We start from the raw sequence: 18,910 nt of genomic DNA on the forward strand, positions 1-18,910 counted from the left end.
CTTTTCCGCCGTACCTTGGCCCCTGGGGACAGCTGGCCCTTGCCTTCTGAATTCTGAGGCGAGCTGAGTTTGTGGACCTTGGGGGATGCCAGCGGCACTGAGACTTGTGTGGTGGTGGCCATGGTGGTGGCCATGGCTGGAGTTGTGGTCGCTCCCGCTGCCTCGGCCAGGTCTGGAGGGAGGTCGTCTTCATCACTGCGGTTACTAGAAGCACATGAAGCTCTGCTCATTACAATAATAAACAGGCTGAGGGGAGTGGAGGGAGGTGGGGAGGGCTGGGACAGCTAGGGTGGGGATTGGGGGCTTCCCAAACAGATGTCTACCAGATGTCCAGCTTACAGGGGCCGATATGTTGACCTTCAGCCAAAGCAAGTCTGGGCTGGATTTTCTGTCACTTGCCCGGGGATTAAAACAATGTTTTATGATGAGAAAATATGTATAATGTAATATTTATCATTTTATCCATTTGTCAGTTTACAATCCAGGGGCTCAAACACATTCACAATGTTGTATAACAAGGACTTTATCTATACGCCAAACTTTTTTATCATCCCAACAGCAACTCTGCACTCACTGAACGACAGCTCCTCGTGGCCCCCTCTCCGCAGACCCTGGTAACATTTGCTCTGCTGTTGAGGCTCAGGGTGGGCCACCCCCAAATATGCCACAATGGCATATTGATTCTTTTTTATTAGGATAGAGTTGTTTTTATTTTAATAAAATTACATGGAGAAAAAGCTTAATATGTTTTTTATATAGCATTTTTTTGAAGACCCTGAAGGAAAGATTGAATTACCATCATCATCGAAAGTTTATTCCTGGAAACATCTGCAGGATTTTTTTCTCGTCTTTTCAAAATTGTAATTAGGTATTACCAAATAAAGTAATAAACAACTTTTAACTCAGAGTGCAAAATGAAAGCACCTTGTTATTTTAAAGGTGCAAAAGCAAGAAAATACGACATAAACTTATCCATTTTTTTTTTTTTTTTTTTTTTTTTTTGCGGTACGCGGGCCTCTCACTGCTGTGGCCTCTCCCGTTGCGGAGCACAGGCTCCAGACACGCAGGCCCAGCGGCCATGGCTCATGGGCCCAGCCGCTCCGCGGCATGTGGGATCTTCCCGGACCGGGGCACGAACCCGCGTCCCTTACATCGGCAGGCGGACTCTCAACCACTGTGCCACCAGGGAAGCCCAACTTATCCATTTTTAAACAGTCGTCTGTGTGATGGGTAAATGCCATTTAAAAACATTTTCAATAGAAAAATGATTTATAAATCAGTTTTCAGAAGATCAAAAAAATCAATGTTTAATACCAACCTTAACTATAAATAAAAAGAATATTGTCATCTCTCCTGTTTTTGCTTCAACATTTATGTCTTCTGCTCTTTGCCTTTCAGAGAAAATATTGCATGGTAAGGCTGCCGTCTTTTTGGATGAGGAGAAGGATCAAGATCTTCTTTAATGTAACCTCTTTCCATACAAGTCTGAGTGGAAGGAAAACCAACTTCCCAGAAATTCTCTGGTGTGTTGGGTGGAATGTAGCGAAATCGGTGGCTTGAGCAGGAAGCCAACTTCTTTTCTCTTTCTTCTGCTGGAAAATCTGCATAAAAAATTTCACATTACTTACACGTGTGTCCAAGCAATTTTCTTCTTTCTTCTTTTTTCCGGACCACCTCAATATGAGGAAAATTTTGTAAGCTAGTCTCTCTTTCATCATCTTTAAAATATAGCTCCACAAATGCTTTCTGTTCGACTTTATCTTGTTTATCACCAGGAGAGTTTGGTTTCTTTGTAGCAGTTGACAACTCTTCATCTGCTACTTGGGGGAAGCTATCCACCAAACAGGATTCATATTCTTCATGTGTAGTCCGATCAAACATATCTTCCAAGCTATCATTCATTTTTCTTTCTCCATTTGGACTTTTTTCTCCCTTCTGCTCTTGATTCTTCTTCTTTTTTTTTGCGGCACACGGGCCTGTCACTGTTGTGGCCTCTCCCGCTGCAGAGCACAGGCTCCGGACGCGCAGGCTCAGCGGCCATGGCTCACGGGCCCAGCCGCTCCGTGGCATGTGGGATCTTCCCGGACCGGGGCACGAACCCGCATCTCCTGCATCGGCAGGTGGACTCCCAACCACTGCGCCACCAGGGAAGCCCTTGATTCTTCATTTTTAAAAGCATACTTTCACTAACCAATGTACAGTCCATGTCCACTGTCTCTCCTCCTGCTAATCTTGACTGACTGCCCTCCTTTGTATCTACTACAGTGATATCCATTTTATACTGAGAAAGGTCTGCTCCTGGATCTATACTCCCCTGGATGTTTTCAAAGGATACATCTTGGTTGTTTTGTAGAGACTTTGTTTTAGCAATTCTACACGGATTTAACTGAAGAACTGATGCAAGTTCACATGCTCCATGGACTGACCTGGTTTTTATTTTTAGAGGCTCACGAGAACCAGCACCCTTCGTGTTATCAAAAAGATTCTCTGTCTCCAAACTTTCACGTGGATGTAGAGGAATTTTAAAGATAGAATTTTCTTCCTTTATTTGTAACAGTGTTTTATTATCTGGAGATTTACTCAAGGACTGGAGGAGGGACTCCTGTAAACTGCTGGGCTCTTCTGGGGAATCTTTGGTTAACCCACAGCTCCCACTCAAGGCCTTATGGCTTGAGGAAGAGCCCTTTGGAACAGGCTTCAAAACCTCATAGAGAGTCACTTGCCTAAACCCGACTTTAGAGTTCTCACTTCCTTGGCTTTTCTCTTGACGCTGAATAGGTGAAAATCGATCAGACAGATCCAGAGGTTTATCCATCACATAGTCTCCATTCATGTAAGAATGACTATCCGGTGGAAAAGGAAAAGCATTTTCTTTATCAAAGGAGGCTTGGGGGCAGCTTACTTCATCTTCACTTTCTTCCTTGATTTTCTTCCTTTTGATTCGGCCTCCCAGTGATTTCAGGGGTACCACATGTTTATCAGTAACAGTATCTTTAATGTGATCAATACTATCCTGTTCACTTGTATTTTTATTTATAAGCACCTGCTTATTAGAAGATGACTGGTTAGTGATCTTCTTCACTTCAGCCCCGATATTATGATGTGTGAAAAGGGCACCATCTTCAGATTTTGATCTAGGTTTCTCTGGTCTAGAATTAGAAGTGTTGCTGAAAGGCGTTGTTTACAGATGGTGTTTTTCCCAGTCTCTAAAAGAGAAGGGGACAAACTTGTATTCAAACCTAAATTACTTTTCACATTAGGGGTAGCGCCAAATACAGGAGATGATACCCGAGTAGTCAATTCTTTTTGAGGAGGAGTCTTTGAATTCGAATCTGAAAATCTTAAACTATCTTCACTATTTCTTCTAGATTCCTCAAAAGGTTTTTTGTGATCTCCTTCCAGACAGTGGTAGAGCTCATCACCAAGAAGGCTCATAGGACCTCGAGATTCAGACTCATCTTGAACACTAAGTCCAAGTCTTTCAGCAACAACTGCACTAAATCATCAGGAGGATAACTGCTTTTTCCATGTGTGTTGGCCACTGGAGCTTGACTCTGATCACGTGTCAGCCACTAGAATTTCACGTTCATTATGTTTACGTTGTGAATGAGTTGAAGACTGTGGTACTTTTCTCCATTCACGTGCACACCCAGAGTGCTCCAGTTTAGTATGTGTTGGTTCTACGTGTCGGACATGGAGGTTCTCCTTCCTTCGTAGTCGGTTAGCGCCCGAAAATGAAACGGTTGTTATTGGTGAATCTGGAATAACATCTTCCTCAGATTCAAGACCGGGTGCTTGACGTGGTCGATCATGCTCAATTTTCTGCTGCAGCTGTTCAGAAAGATTTTTATTTTCTTCCTGCATTCTTTTCATTCATAAGCTCTGTGATAAGTTTAAGATTCTGCTGTCGAATATTTTCAAACTCTTGCTGTTTCTTCCGCATATGTTCTTCAGTTACTGCACAGCGATCACATAATCCTGCTCCGAATCGATCTTCTAAAACTTTAATGGTTTCATGAAGGACTTTCCGTGGCTCTCTCAGCTATTGATTTTTGGTGAAGAATTCTTCTAGTCTCTGTGCATCTAAACTTCGTTCCTTTTTCAGTTTGGTTACTTTTACTTGTAGACCTTGTACTTCTTTATCATGATACTCCTTTAGTTTTGGCCAAAGATCCTTAAAGTCATTAGATACATCTGCAGAACTGGGGCCTCCGCAACTGCTTCCCGAGACGTTCTATGCTCACACTTCTACTGCCTAATGTTTTCTGACCTTTTCTGTTACATTATACAGGTCTGAAGTTGTCTTTGGCCAGTTCAAATACGGCTTGCAAGATTGCCTCGAGATTCTCGAAAGCCCCAGCAGGAACGCGAGCACGCTCTGGAGCGGGGAAGAGACGGCCGTTTGCTTTTCTCCTCGTTCCCTTCCTGATCTGCCAAACCGCCAGCAGCCAAGCTGCCCCCTTGGGGCAGCCAGTGTTTTCCAGGGCTGGGGGATGGCCCGAGGGCCCAGGATTTTTTAATTAATCCGGTAAGAGATAGTTTTACTATTAAGCAAAATATCTATTAACTATGAGATGTAATATCCTAGTTATGAAAATTTGCATTTTAAAAACAACTTAGGGTAATTTTTTCCTGTGGTAGTTAGTAAGAAAAAGTAATTACTTTTGGCATTTAAATTACAAATAAATATTTATCAATATAGTTTGTACTGGTTTCCAAGAGAATACTGAAACTTTGTTTAGGACCTCAAGTTTTCTTCTCCTCTTCATGATGTTAAATTGTAACTAAAATGTTGTAAAAAGTTATTCCTTAATTTCTTTTTTTTAAATAAATTTATTTATTTTATTTATTTATTTTTGGCTGTGTTGGGTCTTTGTTGCTGCACGCAGACTTTCTCTAGTTGCGGCGAGCAAGGACTACTCTTTGTTGCGGTGCATGGGCTTCTCAGTGCAGTGGCTTCTCTTGTTGCAGAGCATGGGCTCTAGGCGTGTGGGCTTCAGGAGTTGTGGCATGTGGGCTCGGTAGTTGTGGCTCACGGGCTCTAGAGCGCAGGCTCAGTAGTCGTAGCCCACGGGCTTAGCTGCTCCGCGGCATGTGGGATCTTCCCGGACCAGGGCTCGAACCTGTGTCCCCTGAATTGGCAGGCAAACTCTCAACCACTGCGCCACCAGGGAAGCCCCAGTTATTCCTTAATTTCTCACAGACTTTCTCCTTTCTGCTTGTTACGTGGTGTAAAGGTCTGTCATATTGATTATTTTCAATTAAAGTTACTTAAGAAATGGCCAACACTCTGACCCTCCTTTCTGTCTCCCTGAAAGCAGGAAATAAATCTCTCGTGTGAAAGGTGTACTCCCTCTACCTGAAGATAGAAGGACCCCTTTATCATCAGAGTCAGGGGATTTGGGCCTAGAGGCCTGTATAAACAAACCCTGTTACTTCTTTAAGTTACTACCCTGAGCCCAAACTCTGTCTAGATTCTTCACTAAATGAGCACCTGTCAATTCCTCACAACTTTATTGTTTCTTTGTCTAAAAAGTAGAAAAGCTGCTTGCTTTGGGCACTTCTTAGGTTCCAATTCTATGAGACCTCCATGTGCATGAATTAAAATTTCTTTCTTTTTAACCTTTTCAGTTTATTATTAGTCCAGCCACAAGAACTCAAAAAGGGTAAAGGGGAAATTCCACACCCCTCCCCCACGATGCTTTCTGTCCGGATGAATTTAACTAGTCTAGGTACCTCGTATAAGTGGAATCATACAGCAAATGTTCTTCTGTATCAGGCTTGTTTGAACATAATGTTTTCAAGGTCCATCCATGTCATCACATAAGTCAAAATGTCATTCCTTTTTATGGCTGAGTAACATTCCATTGTATGGACAGACTGTATTTTGTTTATCCCTTCATCTGTTGATGGACAATTGGGTTGTTTCCACCTTTTAGCTATTGTGAATAGTGCCGTTATGAACACTGGTGTTCAAACATTTGTTTGAGTCTCTGCTTTCAACTCTTTTGAACTGAAATTCCACATAGGAGTGGAATTGCTGAGTTGTATGCTAGTTCTATGTTTAATGTTTTGAGGAACCACCAAACCAAGGGATGTTATTCTGAGGAGCCTCCCTTAGGAGGGTAAGCATAAGACTTGTAGGAACCTCCTGTTCTGAGCGAAGGGTGTAATGACTCCTTTCGTGGCCTAACAGCAACTGTCTCTTCGGTGTGATAAACTGATTATAGAGAAGGAGTTGCACACAATTGTTCTGGGGCCAAGCAGCTCTGGTCTTCGACCCTCTCTGATCGAGTGGGATGAGCCAGGATGGAAAGGACACTAGACAGGAAGTCACCATGTGGGAGAAGCCTCCCTCACGGCAGCTGGGGCTTATCTCCAGGACTTGGCTTTGTTGGGAAGGCCTGACTTCCCACAAGGTACGTCAAGGCTGGAAGCTCTTCTGATCTGATCATCCCAGCACAGAGCAGCACCATCAATCCCCCACCCTTAGCATGGACAGTATTTTCTCAAATTTATAGAAATAGACAAGTTCCCTCTCCCCTGCTGCCAGCCAGATTGCTGCCTGCACAGGAAAGGCCTAACTCAGCAGGTCCCAGATGCTCAAACCCTGTACATTCCAAAGGAACCATTGGCCACTGACAAGCTCCTGAGAGAACCTCTGGACCCTTGGAATATCCTGCTGGATAAGTGTGTCTTTGCACACCTAAGACCTTGAGCTATGCCAGATAGCTTATGCTATCAATGTGATTTATGATGAACACCTGGTGTCTAAGGTAAATTCATGAAACATTTTAATAAGTAAAATTTTATGTAGTAGTATGAGTCTTTTCTTTGAAATGATTTCTATTTTAACAATATATGCATAGAAAAATGTCTAGAGTAATAGTCATAAATGTGAACATTGGTTATTTTTGACGGTGTGATTCTAGGGAATTAGTTACTTTTCTCTTTGGACTTTTCTGTCTTGCCTGAATACCTTTAGATTTTTACACTATGTTTAAATACATAGTTAAGTTATATATCTGGGTAAAAATTAAGCAGCTCATCATTTTCTAAACATACCAGCTGACATCAATATAAAGATGATGCTTTGACCTGCCTTCAACTGTTTGCAGAGTTTGCTTCTCCTTTCACTCTGCACACAGCAGCCACACCTTTCCTCCCTATGCCGTATTTCAAGAAAAGAACACAGCTGAGATTTTTGTTTATATCCTAAAAAGCAGCAGTTTGAAAACTTTTTCAGAACACCTGAATATCATGATGCTTTGATGGAGTACCCTAAAACCCAAACAAGCACACGTAATTCTGGCCTAGGAACTAGGAATACTGTAACAGCTAAAAAGGGCACACACACCCCTGCATCTCAAAACTAATGATGCAGAATTACTTTTTAGGAAATGGGAAATCTGAGGTTTTCCAATCTGTATCCCCAACCAAGTGTTTATTAACTTTATCAATATCTATGAGTGGAAGAGACGAGTAAAGAAGTGGTAACGAGTGTCAACAGTACCATTACTATTTATGGGATGAAAACTTAAAACTGGGAAAATCTCATCCATCAATTTTGCTATTTACTACTAATGGGAAAAATGCTGCCATTCTTTGATTTTCAAAGCAGAATACTTCGGGGTATCTTAAGAAATACACATGAAGTTAGAGGTTTGACAATGGCTTCCTTAAAAGAGGCAATTTGGTGAGTTAGCTAAATTTTCTTTCCTTCCAGGTCATGTGTTAGTCATTGCTTCCAAAGTGATTACATATCCCGAATGGGTGATAATAACATTTTGAGTTCTGAAATGTGAAAGGTTAATCCTACCAGCTTTATCCTCAGGGGAGCAGATTTTTCATGGTTTAATTTGTCCCCCAGAGATCATTAGGACTGCTAATTATTTGAATCTTACTCGTTTTGGCTTCCCTAGGAAATACAGCTGCTATACTGTCAAGAAACTTCTATTAACACTAATGAGGTGGGATGTGTCTGCCCTGAAACTGCACTCCCCTTTCTTCTCCTTTTCACAAGGTGCAAGTGGCAGGCCTGAGCTGGCTGTTTGAGAACTGCATCTGGAGTTACACTCCTTGTCCTATACTCTGTACTCTCAGTACCTCCTAAACTTGACCTCTTCAGAGGCTTCAGGTCCATAAGAAAAAGGAAGGGGAACTAACTCATCTTTCAGCCAGGGCTAGGCTGAAAGCTAGGGCTTTACCCACATTATCTCATGTTTACCCTCACAAAATCCTTACCCATTTTACAGACGAAGGAGACGTTCAAAGAGTAATTTTCCCAAGAGCTTGTAACAGTAAACTAGAAGCCTTTCTAACTCCAGAGCCCCACGCTTTCCACTGCACCCAAAGATCCCCCTGCAGCTCTCTGACCAGTTATACATCCAGGCACGATACCTGGGCCATAGCCAAGGTCAAGAAATTCTAACTACCATTGTGATTATGCTAATATATCACCACCCTTACTGTAGCATTTGCCTGTCTTCTTTGGATTATAATTATAATTTATTAGAGGGAAATCTGTCTCTCCCTCTAATAAATTATGAGTCCTTGCATGGGAATTGTCAAAGTCACTTTGTTCTTCCCCCACAGTGCCTAGAATATCCCTGTGCACATGGTAGCCAAAACAACTTTTGTTAAGCTGAACAGAACTGGACAGGTCCTGGCGGTTCTGGGACACTTTGGACTATGGCTCTTCCTACAGGACTATGGCTCTTCCTTCCTATAGCTCAGGGACCAGCTTTGGCTCTGTGGACAGAAAATGCTACCGTTTCACTACGGCACCATGGAGGCAGTATCCGATATGGCTCCCCCGATCCCCTTCTGCTACTTGTGCCCCTGAAGAAGCCTGTCTCCTTGAGTGTGGGCTGGATCTAGGGACTTGCTTCAGATGAACAGAATAGGGCAAAAGTGATGGGATGTCATTTCCGAGATGAGGTTATAGAAGACTGTGATGTCACCTTCTTAGCGCTCTCTCTGGCTCTTCTTGTGTGTTTTCTCCTATGGAGAAAGCGGCAGAGGTCCACATGACTAGGAACTAAGGGCAACCTCCAGCCAACAGTCAGCAACGAATGATGTCCTCAGTCCAGCAGCCCTCAAGGAACTGAATCCTGTCCCACACGGCATGAATGAGACTTCAGATGAGACTGCAGCCCTTGCCAACACCTGGAAGGCAGCCTTAAGGGACACTCTAACCCAGAAGACCCAGCTAAGCCATGCCTGGATTCCCAACCACAGAAACTGTGAGGTAATAAATGTGGATTGTTTTAAGCCACTAAATCTTGGAGTAATTTGTTACACAGCAATCAATGATGAATACATATGCCAATCATGTCATGTTTTCGGGGAGAAAGATCCAGTCCCACTATGACTTAAATTGGAAACAGACTCTATTTTTGGGATAGCTCTTTGGGAATGGTGTGAAGGGTTAAGAAGCATTTATAACTGGACATTGAGCATCACCTTTGTTGTTATAATTGAAAAACCTGCAGCATAGAACTCACAAGCTGTATTGTCTCGTTAACTTCCGCACTCGGGGAGGCTTGATTTCCGGCTTTTCCGCAGCTGGTTGGGTAGTTTCCACACGTATAGGAATAGGACTTCTAGAGACACACCAGAAAAGCAGAACACCACCAATAAAAAGGTTTATGGTCTGATTTTGGCTATAGGGACTGCTTTCTCAGTTAATTTATACCTTAATAACATTGACAGTCAAGATATCCTTTTTATTCCCTCCTCTTTACTTATTACATAAAATTATTTAAAAATACCACAGAAAAGCCAAAACCAAAAAAATCATAGGGAAGAAAATACAGCAAGCAGGAACTGAACATAATTGGGGTACCACATAAAATTTCCCTGCCAAAAACACCCACTCCTAATTTTAGGTTTTGGTTCATAACCAGGTTTCGCCAGTAAAATGAGTAAAGAGAAACCTGTGGATAACCCGTTTTTACTTCCAAGTAATCTGGTAGCTATGTTATTTTAAACGTAGCACAGAATATATTTTTTAAAAAGAGAGATAAATAATGATTAGAGTGTTTCATGTGAAAATGCATAATCAGAAGACCTTTAAGACTTACTCTGAAACATTTTAATTCTATGTCTAGGTGAAAATGTTAAAAATTAAGTTTCATTTTTATATTTCCTCAAGAAAATATGCCAGATAACCAATGGGCTTACTCAAAACCAGTGATTTTAAGGTAAAGCTTTTACACATTTTTGTACGTGACTGATTTCACTTAAAACACCAGAAATTACCTTCGGGGACCAACAGGCAACAAAACAAATTGAGGTTCTCAGCAAGGGACCTCTAGCAAGTCAGTTAACACTTCTGGACCTCCATCTTCCCTTCTATTCAATGCCTAATACGGCGATAGGTAGGTGGCCAGTGCCCAGGAAATGTTTGTTAAAGAAACATGTGAATGAGCAAATACGAAATTGGAGTCAACATACTTTAGGTTCATGATTTCCTCAAGTTGGGACCCCAGAGTCAACAGAACGTGGTCCCTGGAAGAACACATAGGGGAGCACATAACTTTGCTTGGGTGAAATGGTTGGTGTCTGGAAAGCTTCAAGGAGGGATTTACACTCAACCAGATGGAGGTAAGACTTCCAAGGTGGGAGACAGAGTGGAGACCCGGAACTGCTGATGGGTAAGGTCCCATTGGAAGAGCAGGGGATTGTGACTAGAGGGGAAAGCAGGGGCCAGGGCCTGAGGCACCTCAGGATGAGCTGTTTACGCTGAAGGCAAAGGCAGTCACTGAAGGTTTTAGGCAAGGGAGTGGCAAGGTCAGACTTGCATTTTAGAAAGGCCCTTAGAGCATCAAAGGATGCTGGTGAGAGCAGGCCAGTTGGGAGCATCTTAGAAGACTGCAGTAGTGGTTATCCAGGATGAGAAATGGTGAGGCCCGGGGGTAGGCCGGGAAGAGGGTCCTGAAGAGGAGAGGATGGATGTGGGTGATAATATGAAAGTCAAATTGGCAGGACTTGGTGACTAATTAGATGAGGGCATGAGGTAGGTAACGGTCAAGGACTCCCCGGCCTCAGGTCTGGATCACAGGTAGGTAACGATGCCACTGACCAAGATAGGAAAACTGGTGAAGGGACAGTAGGGTAGGGTGGGAAGAGATGAATTAAGGTTTTGAAAAGTCCAAGAGGCAGCTGGGTATGGGTCTCTGGAGGAAGACAAATTTATACCAAGAACATGGGCCAGGCATCATGAGATGACATAGAGAAATATTAGGCTTTATTTTTAGCATCAAGTATTCCCCAGGGTAGTGGTTCCTATGTCACCTTGGGTGTTTTTGAAATTCTTATTCCTAGCCTCCCCTACCACAACCACGCTCCCTTCCCCCCCTCCCCCCTCCCCCCCCAACAACACCCACCCCGTCTTCCACCAAAGGATCTGAAGGGTCTGGAGTAGGACCTGAGTCTTTGGTTTTAACAAAATATGGTTGCAGTGCTCCTTGGACCCATTTTAGGAAACTCTATCCTAGGGAGACCCCCACCAATGTTAGCAGGCTGCCAAGGCGTCAATGGGGCTGCCATGATCTACAGGTTGTTACTCACTTGGGCTGGGAGGGGAAGAGTGTCTGCTTTCTATGAGATCAGGAAAGGGAGCTTTTCCTCTGGGTTTGGGTTGGTGGTAGCCTGGAGGCTTTAAAGAACATTTGTGGTTCTAGTACTTCAAGGAGCTCAGATAAGGAGCGTGTGAATGGACCACGGGAAGAGGGATGAACTGAGCTGGGACAGGGAGCAGAAGCCAGGTCATAAAGGTCACCCTATGCTCTGTTAAGGAGTCCGGACTCCACCGTGACTTTAAGCAGGGGAATGACAAGGTCAGATCTACATGCCTGAGAAGCATCTCAAAAGTGATTTCTTTTTTGGTACATCAGGTAGAAATATTAAAACAGAATAAGTGGCATTTCTGAGGCATAAAGGAAGTTGTTTATGACAGTCCTCTTCTCTTGCTTCAGGCTCACATTCTCTCTGTTTTCTTTTTCCTCTTTATTTTATTAGCAAATGCCCTCATGAGTAATGTTTTGAGGATAATGCTGAAGGTACTATTGTTTCCCCATTCAAACAAGAAGCAACAGACCTTACGTTAGCGTCCTGAAGACTGGATTTCTTATTGATATTTACAAACGTTGATTCCTCTTTTCCAACCTGTTAAAGAAAACAGGAAGGTTCGTCAAAACTGGACTTCTTGGCATGCAAAAATGTTTCCAAGTCTCCTACATTCAAAGGATTACAGAGATGTGAAGGTGTATCAAAGAGGTAGATCATCAAGTACTCAGTCAATAACAAAATTTTCCGGTGTTTATTTAACAAAAAATGTTTTCTTGAGTCATTCCCCATCGCAGGGATTAACACGTAATCATTCAAATAAAATCAATGCTTGCATTCACACTCATATTGAGCACCTGCTACGTGCCAGCTCCTGATGGAATGAGAAGAGGATGGTGTGAGAAAAGCCAAACCCACAGTTTAATCCCCCACTTCACATTTTAGATCAGGAATAATAAGCAGCTCTCTGCTCACACAGCACTTACAGCTGACAAAAGAGTTTAGAAGCTGTCCTTTCACATCAGTGGACCGAGCCTGGGAGGAATTATGTCATAGGATTTTGATAGAAGCCTTGTCCTCTTCCCTCTGGCGAGTCCCATAAAGAATGGTGGGGAAGAAAAGGACACCCACTCAGCCAGCCAGGCCAGCTGAACACACACTGGAGGTCAACAGGAGATGCAGCAGCCTGTGGTCCTCAGACCCACCACAGCGTACAGAGCTGGCCCTTTCACTTACCCAGTTATAGCTATACCAGTTAATAACTCTTTATATTAAAAACTCCGTGCACATAACAGGTGTGGTTCCTATCTCCTGGCTGCACCCTGCCTGACACAGCGTCTCAGTCCTAGAATGCCTCTTTCTTCTACGTGGCACAGAGGAAATCCCGCAACGTGAAATCAAAGGCTTGCATGCATGGCACGCACCTGGGCGCTCGCTCGGGAAGCATTCTCCAGCTGGGCTTTTAAAATGTTACACTTAACGTGATCAGCCACGGGGGAAGGCAAAAGTGGGGTCTGAAGAGTCTTCTCAGAAACCTTTTTTTCTTCAGCCTGAGATGAACCAAAATACACGCAAACTGTAAACAAAGAACTAAGAAAACACATACATTAATCTTTCCCATCAATCATCACTGCAAATAACCCAAAGACATAAACATACAGAAAAGTGTGTCACTAACTCCTTATGTTTGTACCAGTGCTTTTACTATTTGCAAAGGATTCACAAGCACATCCTCTCAATCCTCTCATTCCCACGTGAAGCAGGGAGAGGTTGTATTAGGAAGCCCATGAGTCAGAAGATGGGGAAGGTCCAAAGAGAAGAGACTCTTCCAGTATTCATGCAGGTAAAGCCAGGACTCAAGCTCCGAGTTTCCTACACCCAGCTGCAGTGCTATTTCCCCCATAACTGCTACTTCTTACATATAAAGACCCAATTCTGTGACTTGCTGGGTTAAGGGAAAGAGTACAAAATACTAATTGGTATTTTTACAATAATCTTGCTGAAAATTGTGATTCTCAATGAGAAATTTGTATCTATGTTGCCTCATTTTAGAGTGTCTCAGACTTCAATAATCTGGTACCACCTTTGCTATTTTTGCCATTTCTCATGTATTAACTAAACATGTACCTATAATTCGTACAATCCGGTTAAGGTGGATTACGCTGGGACCACCAATTTTAAGTGTGTCCTAAGCAATAGTATCTTTGACATCATAGACTTGGTGGCTATTATATTTATTATGACATAAATTATGATAATTATGTAACTATTAAAAAATACTCATCCATGTATAGAACTTGAAATCGTCTCTGAGGGTACACACATCATACTCTGGGAAATAATGTCATATTGTTAAGCATGCCTATTGTGGCCATTGTATATCCCAGCGCTAATATGGTGCTCGGCACACAGCACGTGCTTAATACATGTCTACTGAAGACGATTATAATAATATATGGTTATTATTGGAAGATATGTGTTTAATAAGAAAGATACAAGACCATATGATTTCTAAAAGTCAATTTAGTGACTTAATACGGCACATTAGCCACAATGTACCAGGGCAAGAACAAAATGTTCTAAAGGCCTCCAATTCTGCCATTTCCAAAATTAATCTAATTCACTAATTCAAAAGTCCTATTGAGCACCTGGATACACATAGTAGGGGTTTTATGAAAGCTCCAGAGGAAGCATAGGGCAACTGGCTGGTTGACATCATTGAATAAAGAAAAGAGGGCCGAGAATGCAGTTTCCCAGCAGGACCTCCAAACATATGGAGGGAATGTGGTAGAACAAGCTGAACCCAGCAATTTCACAAAACAGTAAGATAAGCAGAGACAGAAGACCTGGATTTGAATCTCCGCTCTTTCCCTTACTAGCACCATAAACAAGATGATGATGATGGTGGTGGTGATGGAGATGAAGGACAAGGAGGGTAAGGGGCGGGCGGGGGGCGGATTTCATATGCACATCTCATTGAATCCTCTCATTTAACCATCCCATTTGAAGGTAGATACTATCACCATCCCCATTTTATAGATGAGAAAAACAAAGCAGAGAGATGGCAAGTCACTTGCCCAAGGTCACACAGGAAGTACACAGAAGAGCCAAGATTCACACCCAGACTGGGTGACTCCGAAGCTAGAGCCCCTGACCACCAGCCACACTGGCACCCCTTAACCTCTCTGAGGCTGTTTCTTTCTTCATAAGATTATCATGACAATCACATGGGAAAAAAGGATATGAATGGCACTCTCACATTAGAATCTTTGGTTAGAAAACAATACATAACTACAAAGAGAGCATCGGATATGAGGACACTAATGGTCCTAAGATCAAGCTGAGTATAAAGACAATAGACTGTTTTGAATGGAGTCAGGATCCTAAGAGACGTAGCGTTCTCTGAAACAAAACAGTAACTTGTTTATTAGTTACAGTATAGTTTTAGTAGAATTTATCTTGTACATGTAAATCCTGTTACATTAAGATAATTGTTGAAAAGATATGTAAAAGATAATACTAGCATGGGTGTTTTCACTGGTGTATGATGAGTTAATTTTTTAATTAGATCTAATTTTTTGGAATGATATGCCGGAATACAAGAATTGAACTGGTCCTAAAGCCCATTTGAGATTTTTGACAATTGCTTCAGGGGATATGGTTATACTGACAGTAATGACCGAAGACCTACTTTAAAAAAAAAAAATTGAATGCTGCTAAAATAAGAGTGAGAATTTAGCATTGATTTTCCCCTTGAATTTATTAATTCTAAACTGCTTTTTGGATATAAATTCAAGCTGGCTTGTTCTGAAAAGAAGGAGCTACCTTTCAGCTCTATAACTTGACTCAGGTGAAGACCAATATAAATTTTGGAAAATCTGAGTGTTATTACATGAATATGTTTGCAACAAAGGCATCTCTATGAGGGATAAACATGTGGATTACAACAAGACCATAATTACAGCCTGGAGGACGGCACCCAGAATGCTGTGCTTTCTCTCTTTTGCATGGCCATATTTTGTATTTTACATTCAATTTGAATTGAGAAAAGAGGCTTTATCGTTCAATATGGAAAAACAGATTTCAAAACATACAAATGAATGATAATTGGGCTTTGATACTATGATAATTGGAAATGGTCTTCTGTTTGAGGATGTCATTTGGGGATAAAGAAATGATCAGATGCAGTTTTCACTTGTTGATACAAACTGTTTACACATTTGAAATCTGATGAGATTTAAATTCCTGTGATAATTTTGGGTACGCTTTTGGAATTGGGCAACCAAACGTCTTCTCACCATTAACATATCCAAACCTTAGACAAATCAGAGGATTTTTCAGACCGCAAAAAACCTTAAAAGCCATCAAAACCATTGGTTCCCAATTGTGGTATCATGATGAGTTGTGAGGATTGTTTTATTAATGATAAAGAATCATAGTATGGGGCTTCCCTGGTGGCGCAGTGGTTGAGAGTCCGCCTGCTGATGCAGGGGACACGGGTTCGTGCCCCGGTCCGGGAGGATCCCACATGCCGCGAAGCGGCTGGGCCCGTGAGCCATGGCCACTGAGCCTGCGCGTCCGGAGCCTGTGCTCCGCAATGGGAGAGGCCACACAGTGAGAGGCCCGCACACCACAAAAAAAAAAAAAAAATCATAGTATGAAGTAATATACTTTGCTTATGCATTAGGACAAAGTCAAGGTTATCTGACATCACTCTAGCCTACTTGCTCACTGATGCATTTCTTCAAGTGGAGGAGAAAAGAGGGGTATTGTTGCTTGAGAGCCAGGGAAATGCTCAGTAACTCACAGCTGTCTCAGCTACATCTTAACCCAGAGCAAGCCATTATTGGTGATGTCCCACCAATATTCGTGCAACTACTAATTACCTGGAGCTTGTGAGTTCTCTGCTACTGTATGCTATACTTCCCTGCAAAATATTTTTGGATTTTGCCAAACTCCAGGTAAGTTCTTGTTAAAACAATTTATTGTGTGGGCTGCAGAAGAAAAGTTGACAGTCAGGATACTAAGAGAGAGAAGACAAATCCAGGGGCACACAATCCATCAGGCTGACTCCCAACACCTGGCAGAGGCCTGCTCAATAAAGATTTATTGACTGAAAGAATATAAGTGCCATCCTGCAGGAGGAATTTTTTTCCAGCTGGCTATCAGGGAGGGTAGTATCAAAGAAAAAGTGGGTGAACAGGGTGTCCTGAAGTTGGGGCCCTTTAGTGATCAGAGGGACTTTAGGCTGCCCCGCTGGGGTGTGGGATTGCAAGGGAGTGGAGGATCTTCTGAGAAATGCTGGAAGTGTAGTGCAGGCTAGAGGGATGTCTGGGGTGGAGGAACAGCCCCGATAGGAGGTATAACCTTCCCACGTTCACCAGTGCAGGTAAGGAGGGGGAGCTTTCCAGGCCAGATCTCCCAAATTCCTCCTATTCCCTCTTATAAAGGGGCAAAGCTAAGCATTAGGGTGGAAAAAAATGACCCATGAGTAAAGAATACTATTCCTATGGGGATTTTAAAAATTAAAATATGTGTGCAACAGTGGATCTCGACCAGGGGCAATTCTGCCCTTCAGGGGACATTTGGCAATGCCTGGAGACAATTTTAGTTGTCACACCTGGATGGGGGTTCTACTAGCATCGAGTGGGGAGAGGCCAGGGGTGCTGTAAAACATCCTACAATGCACAGGTGAGCCCCCCACACAACATTATCAGGCCAATATGCCACTAGGGCCTATGCTGAGAAATCCTGGTGTAGAAAATGAAGAAGCATGTTGGAGTGCAAAGGGCACTGGACCAGGAGTCGGGAGCCCAAGGCTTCACCACTGCTCTGTGACCTTGGGAAAGCCATTACCTTTCCTCTGGTCTCAGATGTTGAAAAGGCTGAACTAAATGACAGATTGAATTCAGCACTAGCTTTCTACAGTTCTAAGATAAAACTTGGCTTTTATAAGGCTACCCATTTGGATATAAGAACAGGTCTAGCCAAAAGAGAGCTTGGTTTCTGCCCTGTCCCTTCCTCCGCCTGCCCTCCCTACTTTCATCCCTCCCTTCCTTCCATTAGCAAACAGTTACTGAACATCTACGATGTGCCAGGTACTGTCTGAGTGAGATAGAGGGTGCTATGGACTGAACTGTGTTCTCTCCAAATTTATATGTCGAAACCCTAACCACCATTGTGATGGTATTTGGCACAGGGCCTTTGAGAAGTAATTAGATTTAGATGAAGTCATGAGGGTGGGGCCCTCATGATGGGATTAGTGGCTTTCTACGAAGAGGAAGAAAGAAAGATCCCTCTCTTCTGGCAAGTGAAAACACAGTGAGAAGGGGACCAGCTCCAAGACAGGAGGAGAGCTCTCACCAGGGAACCAAGTCATCTGGCACCTTGATCTTAGACTTCCCAGCCTCCAGATCAGTGAGAAATAAATATCTGTTGTTTCAGCCACCGGGTCTATGGTAATTTGCTATAGTAGCCAATGCAGACTAATACAGAGGGGTAAAAACGGAAAGACGTAAATGTGGATGCTTCTCTCATGGAACTTTCAGTTAGAAGGATGGAGAGACCACTAACAGATCCAGCCTGTTGGGCCTCAGCATTGGGGGCAGCCCCTAGTGCTGTAATCCACCCCAAAAGAATGTAAGTGAATTTCTGCTCCTAAGAGACATGCTGAGCAGAAAAAGATTGAGTAGAAATCCCTCCAAGACAAAGGCACATAGTTTAGGAGGCAGGCAGGGTAATAATGAGAGGTATGAGTGAACCCCAGGTCCATGCTCATTGCCCAGCTCCAGTCCTTGGCACCTTATTTATGTTGATGTGCAGAGCAGGCCAGGGTCCAGCAGCCTTCACAGTTTCCAGTTCCAGCTTCTTTAGATGGGCAGCGGCTTCGCTGAACAGGGCAGGTGTTCCTGGACTCAGTTCTGCAAGTGAATAAGGAAAGGTTGAAAGGGCAGAGAGATATAGGTGATAAAAGATGCTTGCCAGAGCCTGACTCCCAGTGCCTTTCTGTCTGGCTTCTCCTCTGGCAGCTTGAACCTCTCGGGAATGCACTAGCAGATGGGATGTGAGAACATTTAAGGTCGAGGTGTCAAGGCCTAACTCTCCCAAATATGAGCAGTGGCCCTGGGCAGGTTACTTTACCTCTCTGAGCCTCTCAGCCATTTTCAAATGAAAATAAAATTACTTACCTTGCAGGGCTGCTGTGAATATTAAGTGAGTTAATTCATGTGCCAATGCTTTATTAATGGAAAAGCACTATGCAAATGGGAAAGATTAGTGTTCAGGCTAACAGATGAATGTGCCCTTAAAAACCATGGTATGGGCTTCCCTGGTGGCGCAG

At 43.0% G+C, this 18,910-nt stretch overlaps 1 protein-coding gene and 1 pseudogene across 4 annotated transcripts in view; both read right to left on the minus strand.

Annotated features, from left to right (window-relative positions):
* EPB41L4B (erythrocyte membrane protein band 4.1 like 4B) overlaps positions 1–18,910 on the minus strand; it is a 144,247-nt gene that overhangs the window by 21,229 nt on the left and 104,108 nt on the right. For 3 of the 4 annotated variants that reach the window (XR_012332628.1, XR_012332629.1, XM_019946440.3), the window contains exons 17-21: positions 18,373–18,491; positions 12,996–13,121; positions 12,104–12,171; positions 9,507–9,605; positions 15–204 (exon numbers count right to left, since the gene is read on the minus strand). Coding sequence is in view for 2 of the 4 variants with exons in the window: in XM_019946440.3 (XP_019801999.1) it covers positions 15–204; positions 9,507–9,605; positions 12,104–12,171; positions 12,996–13,121; positions 18,373–18,491 (602 nt within the window). In the remaining 2 variants the exon portion in view is untranslated. The remainder of the gene's footprint in view (positions 1–14; positions 205–9,506; positions 9,606–12,103; positions 12,172–12,995; positions 13,122–18,372; positions 18,492–18,910) is intronic. The other variant, XM_019946442.3, reaches the window with a different exon arrangement.
* Positions 1,080–8,409, minus strand: LOC117312747 (DNA endonuclease RBBP8-like; annotated as a pseudogene).

This window comes from Tursiops truncatus, chromosome 6, assembly GCF_011762595.2.
Source record: "Tursiops truncatus isolate mTurTru1 chromosome 6, mTurTru1.mat.Y, whole genome shotgun sequence".
In the NCBI taxonomy this organism is placed as follows: Eukaryota; Metazoa; Chordata; class Mammalia; order Artiodactyla; family Delphinidae; genus Tursiops; species Tursiops truncatus.